General features: G+C 40.2%; 5 protein-coding genes across 9 annotated transcripts; 2 read left to right on the top strand and 3 right to left on the bottom strand.

Annotated features, from left to right (window-relative positions):
• Positions 1 to 379: 379 nt before the first annotated feature.
• LOC132195824 (coronin-7) lies at positions 380 to 6,897 on the bottom strand. 4 transcript variants are annotated; one of them, XM_059618054.1, is made up of 19 exons: positions 6,789 to 6,897; positions 5,877 to 6,085; positions 5,667 to 5,815; positions 5,216 to 5,402; positions 4,887 to 5,098; positions 4,745 to 4,827; positions 4,431 to 4,686; positions 4,199 to 4,345; positions 3,882 to 4,130; positions 3,299 to 3,761; positions 3,059 to 3,172; positions 2,832 to 3,002; positions 2,536 to 2,765; positions 2,143 to 2,472; positions 1,826 to 2,032; positions 1,634 to 1,769; positions 1,473 to 1,582; positions 1,334 to 1,417; positions 380 to 1,281 (listed from the first exon to the last, which is right to left on the bottom strand). In XM_059618054.1, exons 2-19 carry the CDS (start codon positions 6,037 to 6,039, stop codon positions 1,270 to 1,272), a joined length of 3,303 nt encoding a protein of 1,100 aa, XP_059474037.1. In that variant the 5' UTR covers positions 6,040 to 6,085; positions 6,789 to 6,897; the 3' UTR covers positions 380 to 1,269. The 4 variants fall into 4 exon arrangements, with proteins under 4 accessions (XP_059474037.1, XP_059474038.1, XP_059474040.1 ...); XM_059618055.1 differs by having other exon boundaries at positions 6,783 to 6,814; XM_059618057.1 differs by lacking the exon at positions 6,789 to 6,897 and adding an exon at positions 6,567 to 6,585.
• Positions 6,898 to 7,011: 114 nt separating this feature from the next.
• LOC132195833 (putative gamma-glutamylcyclotransferase CG2811) lies at positions 7,012 to 7,980 on the top strand. Its single transcript, XM_059618070.1, has 3 exons — positions 7,012 to 7,169; positions 7,245 to 7,447; positions 7,531 to 7,980. The coding sequence occupies exons 2-3, from the start codon at positions 7,256 to 7,258 to the stop codon at positions 7,819 to 7,821; spliced, it is 483 nt and encodes a 160-aa protein (XP_059474053.1). The 5' UTR covers positions 7,012 to 7,169; positions 7,245 to 7,255; the 3' UTR covers positions 7,822 to 7,980.
• LOC132195826 (F-box-like/WD repeat-containing protein TBL1XR1) lies at positions 7,931 to 11,682 on the bottom strand. Of its 2 annotated transcripts, none has more exons than XM_059618060.1 (10): positions 11,483 to 11,682; positions 10,783 to 11,061; positions 10,554 to 10,725; positions 10,269 to 10,464; positions 9,991 to 10,135; positions 9,361 to 9,780; positions 9,179 to 9,306; positions 8,835 to 9,000; positions 8,677 to 8,778; positions 7,931 to 8,622 (listed from the first exon to the last, which is right to left on the bottom strand). In XM_059618060.1, the coding sequence occupies exons 2-10, from the start codon at positions 10,993 to 10,995 to the stop codon at positions 8,593 to 8,595; spliced, it is 1,572 nt and encodes a 523-aa protein (XP_059474043.1). In that variant the 5' UTR covers positions 10,996 to 11,061; positions 11,483 to 11,682; the 3' UTR covers positions 7,931 to 8,592. The 2 variants fall into 2 exon arrangements, with proteins under 2 accessions (XP_059474043.1, XP_059474045.1); XM_059618062.1 differs by having other exon boundaries at positions 11,568 to 11,667.
• A 180-nt stretch (positions 11,683 to 11,862) lies between these two features.
• LOC132195832 (spermidine synthase) lies at positions 11,863 to 14,084 on the top strand. The gene is made up of 6 exons (XM_059618069.1): positions 11,863 to 11,957; positions 12,127 to 12,303; positions 12,426 to 12,793; positions 12,903 to 13,132; positions 13,220 to 13,300; positions 13,354 to 14,084. Exons 2-6 carry the CDS (start codon positions 12,173 to 12,175, stop codon positions 13,423 to 13,425), a joined length of 882 nt encoding a protein of 293 aa, XP_059474052.1. The 5' UTR covers positions 11,863 to 11,957; positions 12,127 to 12,172; the 3' UTR covers positions 13,426 to 14,084.
• Positions 13,679 to 17,244, bottom strand: LOC132195828 (ATP synthase subunit beta, mitochondrial). The gene is made up of 7 exons (XM_059618063.1): positions 17,082 to 17,244; positions 15,867 to 16,040; positions 15,395 to 15,691; positions 15,026 to 15,210; positions 14,477 to 14,971; positions 14,240 to 14,419; positions 13,679 to 14,180 (listed from the first exon to the last, which is right to left on the bottom strand). The coding sequence occupies exons 1-7, from the start codon at positions 17,197 to 17,199 to the stop codon at positions 14,061 to 14,063; spliced, it is 1,569 nt and encodes a 522-aa protein (XP_059474046.1). The 5' UTR covers positions 17,200 to 17,244; the 3' UTR covers positions 13,679 to 14,060.
• Between the last annotated feature and the right edge of the window lie 100 nt (positions 17,245 to 17,344).

The raw sequence follows: 17,344 nt of genomic DNA, 5'->3' as shown, positions 1-17,344 counted from the left end.
AAAATAGCTTGATGAATAAAACCAATCGATTTTTCGGCTATTTTTCCGCAATTGCTGTTATGTAATTCAATTTCAAATATTCCATCAATTAATAGCGAAAGCAAATTGCACCTGAAACTAACAATAAGTCAAGAAAAAATATTAAATTTTGGAAAAAAAATTATTTATGTGAAAATAGGAATAAAAAGAAACATTCAACTATATAATTTTTATAACTTTGAATGATTCTCAACTAGTATTTTTCACTCCAAGAAAACTTGAGGGCGCTTTGAATATTAAAATAATTTTCTTTTTAAACAGATTTTTATTACGGCCTATTTTTAAACTAAACTGTGAAATCAAACCAGAAAATTAATTTAAATAGGTATCATTCCTATAAAAAAATTTAGTATTTAGAATTGGTTTATTTTTTTGCTTTATTGCCACTAACAACACACAATGAGATGCTTATACAAAAGCTCATTTATCAAATGCAGGAAAATTTTATATAAATCACAAAAAGTAAAATTAAGTTTTTACTTTTTCACTTATTCAATCAATTTAATTAGGATAAATTTTTAAGTGATGTTCGTCACTTAAGCATTACTCAAATTAAATTATTCCTCCCCAATGGATCCCAATTTTTTTGGGATTCAATAAATTAATATATTCTCTCCCAAATTACATCAAAATCAAAAACAATGGGAAAGAATTTGCCACAAGCTGTAGCAGAAAGAACTTATTAATTAGTAAGTTCATGACCAAATTCAAAAGCAAATTTTTTTTTAATTGTACATGATTATCTACTTGCTGAACTTTAACCTTAAAAAAGAGCAAAGTTATTTACATTTCACACTAATTCTAATTGTTTTAGTAATATTATAAAATAGAGAGATGACTTACAGCTGTTATGTTAAAAAAGCATTGTATTTTAGATTTTAGATATAAAAAAAGAAACACTTGTCGGCCTTACAAATCGTACAGTATAATTAAGACCACTCGCAAATTATATGCATGCCAGAATAGACCCAAAAGCGGGGTTGGGCGTCAAAAGCACAATATATCCAGCATCATATTATTTGTCTCAAATGGGTGCGGCATTTTGAAATGTGGCTTTAACACACATGTGCCTTTCAATTGGTCCCATCCATTAGTGAGATCAAATATTATGTCATACTTTATCAGATGCACAGATCATAGACTAGAAATACTTATACAGTGTTATTGGATTATTGACTCGATGTCAGATTCTCAAAGGTAAATCCTGTTTGAGGTGTTCATTGGGTTTGTTCATTCCTCGTCCTGGAAAATTCTGTGTCAGTTTCAATTTCAATGGTCGAATCATAATAAATACCCATTCCTCAGCTTCAACACCCTCCATGTCATCCTGTTCCAACTTCTTGCAGAGTTCCATTCGGTTGCTCACCGCCATCTGGATCTGAGCCAAATATTTACATAATCAAAACTCAATTAAAACCCCATATCTAATTTACCTTATTTCGAGTCTCGGCAATGGACTCTTGCTCCCACGAGTTGATCTTGGTGCTCACATGGCTTGCTTTGCTTCCACCATTGTTCGTATTATTTGTCTGGTTGTCCGACACTAAAGAAATTCATTGAAATTTCCATTCGGCACTTAATTCTGCAATATTACGTGACAGCATTCCTTCGGGCTTGAGACTGACAAGCTGTGGCAGTTTGTTGACCCCACTGAACCATTCACCTGCTTCCATGGCTGGTTCCCAAGTGACTCTGGTCGGAGGGAACAGGTCATCTTGGAACAGCTCAGTCTGCAAAACTCAAAGATTATAAAAAATTATGATAGAGAAAAATTCAATAGGCGCACCTTGATTCGTGGGACAGTGTACGAGATTGGCTTGATGCTGTTGTTAGTGAGACGCAGCGCCTTGGCGAACTCAACGGCTGATATGTTGCACTCATTTTTGGGCAAAAATGACAGCCCCTGATGCAAACTGTCCATCCGATGATGGCTAAGCGCACAAAGGTACGGTGCCTCTTTTGTCACTTCAAAAACATAAACCGTCGAGTCACCCTAAAAATTTTAATGATCTTCTCATTTAATTTCATTCACAATTCACATAAATTATAATTATACAAAAATTCAAATTACATATAATAGAAATAATAAATGTTGAAACTAACCTTCCCGGTCAGGAAAAGGGTGGAACTGTCTACGTCGTAAAACGGAATGAGAATTGCAGGGGAGACGTCCAAGCCGACAGTAGCAAGAACGTTTGAAAGATTGATGGCGTCCAAGACAAGAATCTGCCTTTGGGAAATCTTGTCGAATCCAGCAACAACCAGCAGAGAGCTGTCCAGTGCCCACAGAACGCGCGAACCCCTCAGTCCCTCGGTGGCAACACCTTCACGAAGTGGCTCAACACTCTTGCGAGGCTCAAAAACACGAATCTTTGTGTCTTTGCACACCGTGGCACAAAATTTGCCACATGAACTCCAAGCCAAGCTGAAAATCTGAATAATAAGGGGCGGGTAAATAAAATATTTTTATTTTTAATGCTAGAAATAATAGGTCACCTGGTCTGTGTGTCCACTTATCTGAAGGATCTCCTTTTGCTCCTTCAGATTCCAGATGCGAACACTTAAATCAAACAAGCCAATGGCTAGCACGTCTCTGGCCAAAGGGTGGAATTTGATGAAAGAGATCTTTTCTCCAATTCCGGGCAAAATTAAAGTTGGTTCGTTTGTAGACTCGGAGAGACCTCCGTCCGATATGTTCCACGCCCTGACCGTTCCATTGTCACATGCTATTACAAGATGAAAAATATTGCTCAGCCTTTTTTCTAGATTTATACATTTTTCTATAAACATACCAACAAGCAAGCGGCTGTAGTCGAAAGGATCCCAGGCAAAGTCGATTACACTGGAGCCATTGACGAGAGCAGGGATCACACCGTCAGGCAGTTTTCCGGTCTTGTCCAACTCAAACACTGCTATTTTTCCACCTGGACCACTCAGGGGTACTGCTGCCCTTATAGGATTTGCTATAAATAAGAATTTAAAATAATTTTCATTCACTAAAATATTTGGAACGTCAAACCATGAAATCCGTCACACTCTTTTGGCAGTTGCTGGCTTATATTCCTTATGTTTTCAATGTGGAACGCTTTGGGCATGAAAGTACCTTTCAAGTGGCGGAACTTTGACACGCGCCCTGCAAATAAATAACTCACAATTAAGATTTGATAAATTAGTAAATTCTTGGAAATTGATAAAGGAAAACTTTAATGCTTAAACTTCTGTGGAAGTTTATCAATAATTTTTGAAAGAAAAGTTTTACCAAAAACAGTCGAAGTCCTTTCTGGTGCACGTGCCGCCTGCTCCACTACTTTGTTCTTGGCGGCAACAACTTTCGGCTCTTCACAGATGGTCTCAGGCTGTTTGTGGTTGGTCTTTAAAGAGTTTCGTCGTCTGAGAGGCGTGGGTGACAGAGAGCCAGGTGCCTCTTGCACAGAAGCCGAGCGTGTCTCGTAGAGCCGACGCCTTTCCGCTATGCTTAACTTTTCACTTGCGTCCTCAGACACCTTGACCGATTCTTCGTCGTTCTTAGTTTGATCTTCCTGCTTGCTGTTGGCCTGTGGTAGCTCCTCAGCTTCTTCAACATCCTTGTTGTCCACTTCGCAAATTGGTTTATCTGCTGGATCAGGTGACGTTGCACCTTTGCCATTTGTCTCTGTGCACGCAATTTCTTTCCCGAAGCTGGGTGGTGCATACGGCCGAGGTCCGAGACGGGGCTGCATGCTCTGCAAATTTTTATTAAAATTTACCAAATTTACTGTTGGTAACACAAAGTTTTGTAACTTCTGACAAAAGCTGTCATGTTTTAAATTATTAATAAAAAAAAAGTTATTAGTGAAACTTGCCTTATAATTTGAGTTTACAAGACCATTGTTGGCTTTGGTCACTCGAGCAGCCGGCTGAGGTGTGTTTTCTACCAAAATATGCTCATTTGCGTGATTGTTGTTTGGAGTGTCGACAATGCAGCCTCTGGAGCGGGGCATTGGTTTCGGTGGCATCGACACCCCATTTGTAGGAGTTTCTTTCACATGAATTTTGTTTGACTGTTTCTGCAAAGCAGAGGCGCGCATCTCTGCCAAGTTCCCTCGGTGAACCTGAAGACACAAAATTGAAAAGGCAAGTTTAATTCTAATTCGATGCATATTTTACAGATTTATTTTACCTGCATCAATTCTTCTTGTCTTTTTTCTGGGTCCAAGCTGATCTTGGACAAACTTTTGTTTTCTCCCGCCATCCACTGAGAGCAAAGCAGAGGAGACAATGGACTAGCAGTGTCTGGGAAAAGATCGCTGTGATAGTTCCGGTAGGACTGAAACACAATTGAATGATGAGTGAAATATTTACTCAACGGCAAAATACAATAAAATTAGCAAACAGCCATTAATGATAATCACCTTTCGGGGCACCTGGTAGGTGATCGGGATGACCGAGTTGGATGTAAGTTGGAGCACTCGATTAACCTCGGCTTGCATGACTTGAAGTGCCCGTTTTGGCACCAGACAAGCACCCTTTGTCTGCTCTCCCGAGTGCCGCAACCCCTCGATCAAGAAGGGATCTCTCTCAGACACCTCCATATATTGAATCGTAGTGTCACCTTTTCCGGCCAAGAAAAGCATGTTCGTGTCCACGTCAAACAAGGGAACAAGGATTCTGCCAAGGATAAATTCAAACTTTAATAAAACAGTCAATTTCATGAGCATTAAATTACCCTGTAGAACTGTCAAGCTGCAGAATCTTAACAGGATCACCAAATTTCCTTATGTCTCGAATGATGACCTCCCTCAAACGAGCCTACACAAACACAAAAAAAAAATTCATTTCAAGGGAGAATTAATATGAGATAGACATACAGCATCAAATCCAGTTGTGAGAATCCAGTTGGGGTCTCCGAGCCACACAACACGAGAATCCTTCAGACTCTGGTGGCTATTGGCACTGTGAGTGACTAGATTCGAGCGAGGGTCCTGCACACGCAGCTGCTTGTCTTTGCAGGTGGTTGCAAAAATCATACCGTCGCCTCGCCAACTCAACGACTGCACTACGTCCGAACCCTCGGCGCTTGCTGCAATGAAACAATGAAGTGAATTTTATGATAAAAAAAAAGGTATCTGTCCAAATTTACAATTTGCATACAAAAATCAACTAATATTTCTCAAAGAAGAGACAGTTAAAAAATTACTTTGTAGCTCTTTCTCCTCATTGAAATCCCACAGTGCAACAGTGGCGTACGAAGTTGTTGTGAGGAGGAAATCTGCAGTAGGGTGAAAAGAGACCGTCTCAACTCTGCGCTGTTGGTGCGAGAAGACGCACTCTGGCTGAGACAGAGACTCCTCCAATCCTTTTTCAGGAATGTGCCAAATTTTCACCTGTTATAAACAAGAGTTAAAAGTTAATGTATTGCCTTCTTTTATGACGGAATACTATTTGCCTAAACAGTTCATATTTATAGTGGTATATAAAGATAAATTCACAAGAGCTGCTGACAGAACTGATTGTAAATTTCTTAATCTTATTTGTTGACTTAAAAGCATAAATCGATTAAAAAAATGTGAAGTAGATTGCAATTTGTAAAGAGTAAAAAATAATTACAATACTATTTGAAAGATGAAATAAAAAACGAAATGAATTACCAAACAGTCTTGGGATCCAGTGACCAAAAGCCCGTCATGAAACGGAGAGAATGCCATGTCGGTGACAGTGTCCGAGTGTGCGTGAAGCAGTGGCATCGTCTTGCTCTTGCGACCGCAGTCGTCGATTGGGAGAACCGCCAAGTTGGAACCTGCATTTATTTATTTTGATCAGTATAAAATAAGAGCGCATCAAGTGACAATTTATATTACCATTGTGGTCAACGTTGAACGCCATAAAGGCAGCCGAGGCAGCAATGCTGTTGCCATAGGACTGGTAAGACCCGACACAGATATCACGAATACAAGCCTCTGGCTTGGGCACTGTTGGTGCTGCGTTCTTGAATTTGGAAGCTTTGAACCTCCAGTGAGCCATCTTTCCTTCTACTGAATAGCAATCAAGCCGCAGTTAAAATTGGAGCCTGCAAAAATTATTTTTTTATTAATACATAATACTTTTTTCATAAAAGGAAAATTATTTTGATCATTTTTATTTATATTTTAATAAGCAGAGAAATATCTAAAAAAATATATTATGTGTCCGTTCAATTTTACAGTCGGCGCGTGAACTAAAAATTTTAAACTTTTTATGTTTCCGCTGGTTCTATTATTTAAGTGTTTTCTTTTTTTTTATAGGAAGCGTAAAAATTGCAAAAAAATTTCCTGTCAACGTTAAATTAAAATAATAAAAAAATTGAAATATGAAGTATTATGCGAAATTAAGTTTGCTTGACAACAAGCTAAAACGCAAGGAAACCTTGAAATTATAATGAAATTATGTTGCACAATTTAAATCGAATAATATTTTTCTGGATCAGAATGCCGTTGCTCTATGTAGTTAATAATTAAATTTAGTTGCGTGGGGCCTAATAATCTCAACGGGAATTCAAATCAAAGACACACATTTGGGCCGAATGGACCCGTTTGGACGCCGTCGGGAAATTTTTGTGGGTGTGACCGTGTGGACTTAAAAAAAAATCACACAAATAACACACTGAGCTGTTCAATTACAAGCAAATTAACTCGTAGGAATGTTAAGGAGCAACTTCACAGACCGCGAAAACCTCGTAAATATTACGCGCTTTGGCGGCTTAAGTAATTGGCCGAAAATTTAAATACCCATACATGCTAGCGTCTGTCTGGCTGCCGGTCTGTCAACTACATAATGAAGTACATATATACGTACATAGCACGAAAAGATCGCTGTGTAAAAGCAAATCCGGCGCTTTGGCACTGTAGGGGAGGTGGAGGAGAAGTTGCGGCTTTGTTCGGGCGACCTCGCCTTGATTCGTCAGCGATTCGGCGGAATCGCCCGAACGCAGTTTCCCCTCCCACTCTATGTTAGCACGACGTCCCCACCACCGCGAGAGCCGAGTTGCGACGTTCAACACCCCGAGCCGTGTGAATCACGTGAACCATTGGATCGCCTATTCCATCTCACCGCACAAGTTATACATGCAAATGATTATCTCGACGGACACAGCAAATATTTTGCAATTTTGAAAGGTTGTGATTGTGTAATTTTCAATTAATTCATAATATAGATTAGCTCCTATATAAATTTTAATAATTATAACTTAGAGAACACCAAAATGAGCGACACGCAACTCGTATTTGTTTATGGAACTTTGAAGAAGGGTGAACCAAATCATGAATGGATGAGTGAATGGGAAGCGGGCTCGTTTTCGTTTGTAGGTTGTGGAAAGACGGCACTAAAATTTCCTCTAGTAATTGCAAGCCGTTATAACATTCCGTTTGTATTGGACAGACCCGGATTGGGCCATGTACGTATGACACTGAATTATACGAATTATAATTAAATTAAAAATTTAATCCGCTCATACTCAAGTTAGAATTTTTCATACAGAATGTTGCAGGAGAAATTTATAAGATTGACAGCGCTATGATGAATCGGTTGGATGAACTTGAAGACTACCCTATTTTTTATAACAGAAAGCAAACTCTAATTCATCTTAATGATGGAACAGAGCAAATGTGTTGGATGTACATCATTGAAAAATTCAGGGATGACTTGCTGCAGTTGCCATTCCTTGAAGATTATTCTGCTCAAGGAACCCATGGATTAGTTTATTGTGAGAGGCTTATGAGGGATAATCCTCAAGAGTATTCAGTCATAAATGATATTCAAGGAAACTAATTTGATGGATTTTTATCAAAAATAAGTAAATGAAAAATATATGTATATATCCTTCATATTGTTATTTTCATATTAAAATACAAATTCTTTTAACGTCAAAATGGATTATAATGTGTTATAGTGAAATTCCCTATATAAACAAAATTAATTGTTATAATTTGTTAGTGTTTTATTCAACTGTTTGTCACATTTAAAAAATTCTAATTGTACCAAGGTAGCTTAAAAGTGGCTAATGGAACAGAATAATAAGTGACATTTTTCTTTCACAAAAGAAATTTTGGAAGTTTTCGTTTAGTTTCAAGGTAGTCCTGAAATAAATATATTTTGATCAGATAACTTTTTTATCAGGAAAATACATTTGGAAAAATGAGCAAAAATTGCAAAAAGAAATGTCTCCGACTGTGTAGAATTAATCAACTATTAATACGGAAATCCCTGATGAATATATCTTTACTGTCACTTTATTAAATTCTCTTTCCTCGACCAGTTAATAGTTCAACATTTGATTTCCACCTACTAATTTTCTTGTTTTTTAAAAAAATGAGAAGCATAAAAAAAGGGTTGCAAAAAGACATAAGAAGTGTCTGGTGCGTTCGCAAAGGGTTCGTCTCTTGGTGCACCACACTGCCTCCAGCATTGTCACAAGTACACTCACCAGCAACACTGTCACCCTTAATGCACTGTCATCTGGCTTGATCCTTTTGAACTAATAGCGTCATTTCTTTTAACTTCTTCTTAAAGTCCGCCCCCCAGAGAGAAAGAATAAAATATTTACAGTTTACGAAGATCAAGGACGAATACCTAAAAAAATCGGATTCAATCCTATTTCGAATTGATTATCAATTGTCAACTTACACTTCCATCGGAGGCACTGGCGCCTACTTTGTCACCACGAGAGTTCCAGCACACCTCAAAGATTCCACCAGTTCCCTTATAGCTATGCACCAACTGGCCGTTCTGTTAAAAAAAAACAATTAATAATTGTTCAACAAATTGAAGGCAAGACTTTTTACCTGAGTAGACCAAATATGCACGCATTTATCAAAACTACCAGATGCGAGAAATTTGCCGTCTGGTGAGAAAGCAACACTGTACACCGGCTCTGTGTGCTTTGTTAGTGTGTGGATGCACGCACCCCGGTCAACGTCCCACAACCGAACTGTTGAGTCGAATGAGGCGCTGAAAATTTAATATTATCAGTTAAAATTTGGTCTGGTTGATTTCTCAGTAAGTTAGGCTGCAAAAAAAATATTGAATTTTTGTTTCGATGAAATAAAGTTTTATCACTGCTACATTTTCAGTTTTAATTTAGCTTTTCATAAAGCTAAAATAGGAAATTATTCTTTTATTTTAATACCTTGCTAAGATGGAATTCATGTTGGGGTTTGCCGTCCCCTTTCCAGTCGGACTCCATTTGATCGTATAAATTTCTTTGCTGTGCGCCTGCAGGTCATGCACACAGTTGTCCTGCTTCATCGACCAAATCTGCACAATGAATAAAGTTATCGCAAAATTCAATTTTCCACTTGCATCTAATACCTTCAGCGTCATGTCGTCGGAGCAGGAGGCGAGCAAGGTGCCTGTCGGATCCCACTTGATGGCGTTGACCTCGTTCGTGTGACCTTGGAAGGATTTGATGGGCTTGTCCACGTGCAGTTTGCACACGTGTATGCACTGGTCAGTGCTGCACGAAGCAAAGCTGTTGTTGCTCTGCCAGTCGACGTCCAATGCCGGAGCCAAGTGGAATGAAAATTGCTGGGTACACTGGCCCGTCTTAGCGTCCCAGATTATGGTCGTCTTGTCAACGCCCGCACTAAGGATGTAGTTGCCCTCTTTGTTCCACTTGAGTGCAAATATGGGCCCCTTGTGCTGCCCCAGCGTCGATGCTAAACGACCTTCAGTCGTCCAGATTCTTGCGTAGCCATCGTAAGAGCCTGTTGCCAGGAATTTTCCATCGCACTGCCAGAGAAAATTTTTGTTAATTATAGGAAATTATAAAGAAAAACAAGCTTTCTATGGATGATGAAAATATAAAATTAGTTTTTAAGAGTACTAAAACATTTTCGAGAAAGCCAGGATTATTTAAGGAAAATTGCTAAATTGATCTTGATCAAATCATGATTGGTTGACGAAGAAAGTAATTTAATTGTATGAACGAAAGGAACTTACATTCCAATCTAGTGATGTTACGTCCTTATTACTGGGCACTTCGGTGCCACCCTTTTGAATGCAATGCCGCAGGACCAACTGATTTGGTAGCTGAGTGGTCGAATTGTCGTTCATATCCCAAATGCGCGCTGTGCTGTCACCCGATCTAAATAGATAATAAGATTTTATTACAGCTTTCTTCTGTTATGAAAATCAAAGAAGGCAGAAAAACAAACAAATCATAAAATTTGAGTTTTAGTTTTACAGCAGTAGACTGTCAAAGTAAAAATATTACAAACCCTGAAGCAAGAAGGTCCTGCGTCGGATTCCAGGCGCAAATGAACACTTCCGATTCATGCCCTCTTAGAACAGTGGCTTTGTTTGCAGGAATCTCGATGCTGCTGTCCACGTCCATAGGCTCAGTGGTTGTACCACTGGTTAAGTTTGATGAATAATTTATGCCCGAAGTGACGGTACTTCCAGCCGTAGTTGAATCTGCAAAAGAGTTTTTCAATAAATTTTGGAATTTTTGTTCACTCAATAAAAATTGGGGTTTTCCAATGCTTAGATTAATTAATACGCACTTTCTTCTCCATTTGCCTCTTGCTCCTGTTTTATGAGGCCTGAAGAGCCCTTTGAAACGGTCCCGGACTGTTGCGTCTGCTGCTGCAGGGCCTGCTGACGAGTGGTGACAATGTCTGGCATCACGGCATCAATCAAAGACAGACTTTCCATCATCCGCTGGTCAACCCCGTCCTGCGAATCCTTCTTTCTTAGTTTCCTTTGCGACTTGTGAGTAAAAAAAACAAATACCTCTCCGAGCATGATCTCGGCCTCGGTGTACTTGACCCCCTTCTGGACGATGGCCAGCAGGGCGGCGGGGGGCACGATGCCGCCATTGATGTTGGACTGGGCGATGTGAGACTCGATTCCAAAGGTGTACGCCGAGTGCTGGAAGCCCGACTCCTGCAGATACCGGTACACTAGGAAGTTGACCTCGTCACTTGATATGCTCATTGTCGACATTGACTTTTGCAGCAACAAGAAGGACCAACGCACCAACCACTCAGTGGCACCCTAGCATTTAAACACCTGCAAGTAAACAAATATTAGATAAGTATTTATAATTTATTCCATAAATTTTTTTGTCAAAATATGGTGAAGTTCTTAATTTCATGTAAAATAATTTTTAATTATATAATTTATATTCATTAAAAAAAAGACAGTTTGCACAATTTTTTTGGGCAAAACTTGAATATGATCACCGGAATTAAACAGCAATAAAAATTAATGGAAAATATATTACATATAAAGAGATTCATGAGAGACATCAAAACAGTTTAAATTCAGGAATAATTAGGAAAGATTAGATAAACAAGAGGTTTATTTACGATTAAAAAGTTTCAAATGCGAAGAGAGGGATAAAATTGCTTCAAACTGATTGAAAGCAAAAATTGCGACAACAAGAAGCGTCTAGTCTCTTTCGCAGCAAGAATCTACACATCGTACGTACTGGAATGGAAAAGGAAGGACCAGGGTGACCGGACACCGGACTGGGCAAGTGCAGAGGTTGAGAGCTGCCGCTCCGTCGCCCTTACAGCGTTCTGGCCGTTCTGGGGTCGATGCTTTAAAGTAACAGTTATGTTATGGTCCGGATTTTGTCGGCATTCGGCATTCTACAAAGACAAAAGAACACACAGCAAGCGCTACGCACGCTACGGATGTCTACGGAAGTACATTGAGATAAAAATATAAAGGATTTGCAGAAAGCATCGCCGCCATGACAGGTACGTAAAATTCATGCAGAGTCATTAGGCGTCATTATTAAAGATGGCCACGTCACGTACCCTTTTTAATGCCGCGCCACACCTCCTACATATGACAACGTTGCAGACTTGGTTGCAGAATCAAAATCGGTCAATCTGTCTACCATGCACGGCATGAACTGCACACTACACTGACGGGACAAGCAGCCTTTTTGGTGCATGGTTTGTATTTTTTATTTCTTAAAATTATCTTTAAATTAACGATATTCACTAAGTCATTAAATTTTCATTGCCACTTTAAATCCCGCCACGCAGTGTGGAGGAAATATATACATAAGTTTTGATTTTTATGTATATAAAATTTATTATGTATTATTTGTTTTAATTTTAGGTTGCAAGACACACCAAGTGCCAGCCGTGCAAAATTAAAGGGAAATATGGACTCTTTCAAGAAAGGTTGGTTCAGCGAAATTGGTGACATGTGGCCCGGCATGGTGCAGTCGATAGAGGTGGACTCGTTGCTGCACGAGACCACTTCAGACTTTCAGCAAGTCCAAGTGCTTCAAACGTAAGGTTCAAAAAAATTATGTAAACCACATTTTTTTTTTTTTAATTAACAAGCCTGGTGATTTGGTTGTTTTTTTATTGTTTTCCTTTGCCTATTAATTAATGAAATCTAGTTTTGAACAGAAAGCACCACGGACGCATGCTAGTCCTGGACGGGGTGATCCAGTGCACCGAGTTTGACGAGTTTTCATATCAGGAGATGATCTCGTTCCTGCCGCTGTGCAGCCACCCCAGGCCGGAGAAAGTGTTGATCATTGGCGGAGGCGACGGTGGGGTGGCTCGAGAGGTGGTCAAACACCCTGCTGTGAGGGAAGTGGTGCAATGCGAAATCGACGCTGAGGTGGTCAATGCTGCCAAGAAGTATCTGCCCACAATGAGCAGTGGCTTCAGCCACCCAAAGCTGTCCCTCCACATAGGCGACGGATTCGCCTTCATGGGCCAGCACCAGGGCGAATTCGACGTTATTATCACGGATTCGTCTGACCCTGATGGTATATAATTTTTATTCAATTCCTTTTTTGAATCCAAACTTTGATTTAATTTTATATAATTTTTTAAAGAATTATAAAGAATTTTAATGGATTATTTCTGACCCTCCAGGCCCTGCTGAGGCGCTTTTTGGCGAAAACTATTTTAAACTAATGAAGTCTGCACTTCGTGCCGGCGGCATTGTCTGCTCTCAAGGAGAAACAGTTTGGACCTCTCTGGATTTAGTTTATAATATGGTCAACCACTGCAGTAAACACTTTCCAAACGTTTCCTACGCCTTCACCAGCGTGCCTACCTACCCCACTGGACAAATCGGATTTGTTCTCGGATCCCTAGACCAAGTAGGTTTTTCTCACTAGCTCAAAAATGTCAGATTTGATTATCATCTTAATATTAGAGTTATTTTTAATTTTAATAATTGCCCTCAGGATGTTAACTTCACTATACCTGCCACGGTTTTTACTGACGAAGAAAAAGATAAATTTGAGCTCAAGTACTATAATGAGAATGTAAGAATTTTGAAAACCATAGGGTAAAAAATTTTAAAAATGTGGATTTTTAGGTTCATCGAGCTGCCTTTGCACTTCCTACATTCGTTCAGAAACGGTTATCCTCTTTGCTCCGGAAGAAGTGAGAGGGATCAAGACAGATAACTCCGCATACTTAAGAGATGGACCATTTATTAAACAATATATTTTGGAAATCATAGATGAATCTTTTTCATATGATTGCAACTTTTTTTGTTGCTTTTATTTTGATGAAATAAATTTTAAAGCAGCTGCAAAACTGTCCTGTTAAAAACAAATCTTTTTTAATTTCTGATTCCTTGACATGATATATAATTTTCATAATTTTTAAAAAGGGTTCAGTAACAATAAAACAAGCGCTTCAACATTTCATCACTTTCTTCCATCCTTTTAATTACATGGGCGCTTTCAGTTCCACCACTTCTATATTTATGAATTGTTTAATTGTACAATATATCAACAAAGAAACAGTCGACCTACTTGGAATTCAAGTACCAACAAAAGTTTAGACAGAAAAAAATTGTGGTTCTGCAGAGTAATTAGTTTTGTCCCGGGTGGGCTTTCATTGAATTTCAACACTTTAAGTGCAGCAGCTTTCAAATTAGATTTCTGTCGGCCAAGAGCTCCTTTGTTTTTTGGGGGGCTGCACAAACGGAGCTTTGGCGAAGAGAGAATCCATTTTGTCTTAAATAAATCTGAAGATGATTTTGAGACTACAAAACTGAAGTTTGGGAGTTCACGTTTATGAGGTCTGCTCAGCAAGCTTCTCAGCCTTAGCAACAACCTCTTCAATTGGGCCTACCATGTAGAAGGCAACCTCGGGCAAGTGGTCGTAATCTCCTCCCAAGATCTTCTTGAATCCCTGCAAGACAATATTAACAATTAAGTACTAGTGACAAAATTAATTTTAAAAAATTGTACCTTGATGGTCTCAGCAAGGGGCACAAGCTTGCCAGCGTGGCCAGTGAAAACTTCAGCAACCTGGAAAGGCTGTGACAGGAACCTCTGGATCTTGCGGGCGCGTGCGACTGTCAGTTTGTCCTCCTCAGACAACTCATCCATACCCAGGATGGCAATGATGTCCTGCAGAGACTTGTAGTCCTGTGGTTTGGGAGAAATTTGATTAAACAATCAAATGAAAAAAATAAAAGTACACACCTGAAGGATTTTCTGGACACCACGAGCAACGTTGTAATGCTCTGCTCCAATAATGTTGGGGTCCATGATACGGGAGGTGGAGTCGAGGGGATCGACGGCGGGGTAGATTCCCAACTCGGCAATGGCACGGGACAAGACGGTGGTGGCGTCCAAGTGAGCGAAGGTAGTGGCAGGGGCGGGATCGGTCAAATCGTCAGCGGGCACATAAATGGCCTGCACGGAGGTGATGGAGCCCTTCTTGGTGGTGGTGATGCGCTCCTGCATGGTACCCATGTCAGTGGCCAGGGTGGGTTGGTAGCCCACAGCAGAGGGGATACGACCCAGCAGGGCAGACACCTCGGAACCAGCCTGTGTGAAACGGAAAATGTTGTCGATGAAGAGCAGCACATCCTGACCCTCCTGGTCACGGAAGTACTCGGCCACGGTCAATCCAGTGAGGGCAACACGGGCACGGGCGCCAGGGGGCTCGTTCATCTGACCGTACACAAGGGCGACCTGCGAACAAATTCAACCTCAACATTTGTTTAAAGTTTACGTTTGAAAATTTACCTTGGAGGTCTTGTCCTTGAGGGAGATGACACCGGACTCAATCATTTCGTGGTACAAGTCGTTACCCTCACGGGTTCTCTCACCGACACCAGCAAACACGGAGTAACCACCGTGAGCCTTGGCCACGTTGTTGATCAGCTCCATGATGAGCACAGTCTTGCCTACACCGGCACCTCCGAAAAGACCTGAAAATTGAAAATTTTCCAGATTAATCATCCATTTTTTGTTCATCTCAGCCATTTATGATTAGATTCCAAATCAGTGGTTTATGGTTTGAAGTTCTTCGTTCATTCTGTTTCAGAAGACCGTCGGGTAACATCATGAATAAATCCCAACTTCCGAGTCTAAAAAGGTGTGACCGATGCTTACCAATCTTTCCTCCCTTGGCATAGGGAGCCAGCAGGTCGACGACCTTGATGCCAGTGACCAAGATCTCCTGCTCGACGCTCATTTCGACGAATTCAGGGGCGTCTGCGTGGATGGCAGCAAACTTGTCGGTGTTGATGGGGCCTCTCTCGTCAATGGGCTCGCCAATGACGTTGATGATGCGGCCAAGGGTCTCGGCACCCACGGGAATTCTGATGGGGTAGCCAGAGTCCTGCACCTCCTGGCCTCGCACAAGACCTTCGGTACCGTCCATGGCAATGGTTCGCACAGTGTTCTCTCCTGCGAGATTAGAAAAAATGCAAATCAGTAATTTTAAATGCATGGGACGCACAAATGCAGAACTTTTGTGGCTATCAGAGGAATTGGTTATGGGTTTTCTTTCATAAAAATTCAGAAGACCGTCGAGTTCTCATCATGTGAGGTGTTTCAACACTTTAAATGTTAAAATTCTTACCAAGATGCTGGGCGACTTCAAGCACCAGCCTTGGTGACCTGTTCCTGACTTCCAGAGAGTTCAGGATGGGTGGCAGGTTGTCGTCGAACTGGACGTCAACGACGGCGCCGATGACGGCCACCACGCGACCCACGGAGCCCTTTCCAGCAGCCTGTGTGGCATAGCTGGTTCTGTCTGGAAAATGCAAAAGAAACAAAATTAATCATCTTGTTATATAATGAAGAATTACTAATAACGGAAATTTTTAAGGAAGGTTTAAATGAAGAAAAATATCAAACACTGCTTTTTTGCCAAGTTTTTTCATCTTCAAACTAAAAATTTTTTACAGTTATTATTTCATGTTCTTTTGACATTTTTCAATTGTAATTCAATGTTCATAGATCAGATAGTATAAAGAGAAATAATTTTGTTTGGGACAAAAATCAATAAATTTAGAGGCGATATTAAGTTGACCTAGTTTTTCATCTTCCTTTAAATTGATAAAATTACTACATAGCTAATTTTTATAGTGTTCAGGGAATTGGCTGAACTTTTAATTATTTTCATTGTGGAAAAAATGTCCTACAGAGGTCATTCGAGTAGGAAGAGAAAGGAGTTCTTTTCGGATCGTATGAAAGGACTTTGTGAATGGGAATTGAAGTAAAATTTTATAAATCCTCACTGAAATTAAACCTCAACTAACGAATGCCATTAAAATTGTCTTTTTTTGTGTGAAAAAGTACAAAGTTAATAGAAGCAGCTGTTTTCCAAAATTCACGTTCGTTCGACCCGGTTCGAAGATTTTTAAGTGCGGCAGTGGCAGATACAAATGAAGGATAAAGATGAAGAGCATTTAAATATTTAATTTAAAATTTTATGTATACTCGTGCTTGAATTAAAATATCAAAACTTAAATTATATTTTAAAATGATGAACTTGTAAAGAATAAAGACGAGAACGATTCTCTTTCCCAGACACAAGATGGCCGTCGAGGGACTTCCGGTAAAATAAAAGTGGAAAGAAAAGTCCTCTGAAAATGTATAAATTAGGGGATTTTCCAGGTCCGTTTGCAAAGTTCATTAGGAGGATTAAGAGAGGCTGGATTTTAAGAGATTAGACAAAACTTGTACTATGATTTGGAGGAGACAAACATGAAGGACTGGCGGACCCGGCGAGTGCCAGCAACCAATTTTCGGCCGAATTTGGCGACAAATTAGGCCTGAAAAGTGAACTTACTGTTGGCGCAGAAGCCCACTAGGGCTTTGGCCGTTTCAGTTTGAACATTTTGGGCGCCTAGGGCCGGTTTCAAGCCCCGGAGGACACCCGCAGAGGCCCGTGCAACCGCGCTCCACATTTTGTCAAGAAGAACAGGGCCGTGTCACGTGACTTTTTCGCAGCCACAGACTCGCGTCTGCGCACTCTGCGCAAGCCAGCTTTGATTTTGGCACGTTCGCAAAGTGGCGCTCAAGTCGATGTCAACCTCCTTGTTTTGCCCGGCT

This window comes from Neocloeon triangulifer, unplaced genomic scaffold, assembly GCF_031216515.1.
Source record: "Neocloeon triangulifer isolate White Clay Creek 2 clone unplaced genomic scaffold, ASM3121651v1 ptg000011l, whole genome shotgun sequence".
NCBI classification, from domain to species: domain Eukaryota; kingdom Metazoa; phylum Arthropoda; class Insecta; order Ephemeroptera; family Baetidae; genus Neocloeon; species Neocloeon triangulifer.
The sequence above is the reverse complement of the archived record's forward strand: the minus strand, read 5'-3'. Positions and strand labels throughout refer to the sequence as shown.

Bases quoted from the DNA above. Each gene is read 5' to 3' on its own strand.
- LOC132195824 (XM_059618054.1), bottom strand. From the start codon at position 6,039: ATGGCTCACTGGAGGTTCAAAGCTTCCAAATTCAAGAACGCAGCACCA. The intron at 3,762-3,881 runs GCAAGTTTCACT...AAAAATTTGCAG, and splicing joins TTGTAAACTCAAATTATAAG to AGCATGCAGCCCCGTCTCGG. The intron at 3,003-3,058 runs GTTTGACGTTCC...TCTTATTTATAG, and splicing joins AGAGTGTGACGGATTTCATG to CAAATCCTATAAGGGCAGCA.
- LOC132195833 (XM_059618070.1), top strand. From the start codon at position 7,256: ATGAGCGACACGCAACTCGTATTTGTTTATGGAACTTTGAAGAAGGGT. The intron at 7,448-7,530 runs GTACGTATGACA...TTTTTCATACAG, and splicing joins ACAGACCCGGATTGGGCCAT to AATGTTGCAGGAGAAATTTA.
- LOC132195826 (XM_059618060.1), bottom strand. From the start codon at position 10,995: ATGTCGACAATGAGCATATCAAGTGACGAGGTCAACTTCCTAGTGTAC. The intron at 9,001-9,178 runs GTATTAAAATAA...TTAAATTTTCAG, and splicing joins ATGAATTCCATCTTAGCAAG to CGCCTCATTCGACTCAACAG. The intron at 8,779-8,834 runs GTAAAAAGTCTT...TTTTTTTAACAG, and splicing joins TGCATATTTGGTCTACTCAG to AACGGCCAGTTGGTGCATAG.
- LOC132195832 (XM_059618069.1), top strand. From the start codon at position 12,173: ATGGACTCTTTCAAGAAAGGTTGGTTCAGCGAAATTGGTGACATGTGG. The intron at 12,304-12,425 runs GTAAGGTTCAAA...AGTTTTGAACAG, and splicing joins CAAGTCCAAGTGCTTCAAAC to AAAGCACCACGGACGCATGC. The intron at 12,794-12,902 runs GTATATAATTTT...CTGACCCTCCAG, and splicing joins GGATTCGTCTGACCCTGATG to GCCCTGCTGAGGCGCTTTTT.
- LOC132195828 (XM_059618063.1), bottom strand. From the start codon at position 17,199: ATGTGGAGCGCGGTTGCACGGGCCTCTGCGGGTGTCCTCCGGGGCTTG. The intron at 16,041-17,081 runs GTAAGTTCACTT...TGCATTTTCCAG, and splicing joins AGTGGGCTTCTGCGCCAACA to ACAGAACCAGCTATGCCACA. The intron at 14,181-14,239 runs GTACAATTTTTT...ATTGTCTTGCAG, and splicing joins CCCTTGCTGAGACCATCAAG to GGATTCAAGAAGATCTTGGG.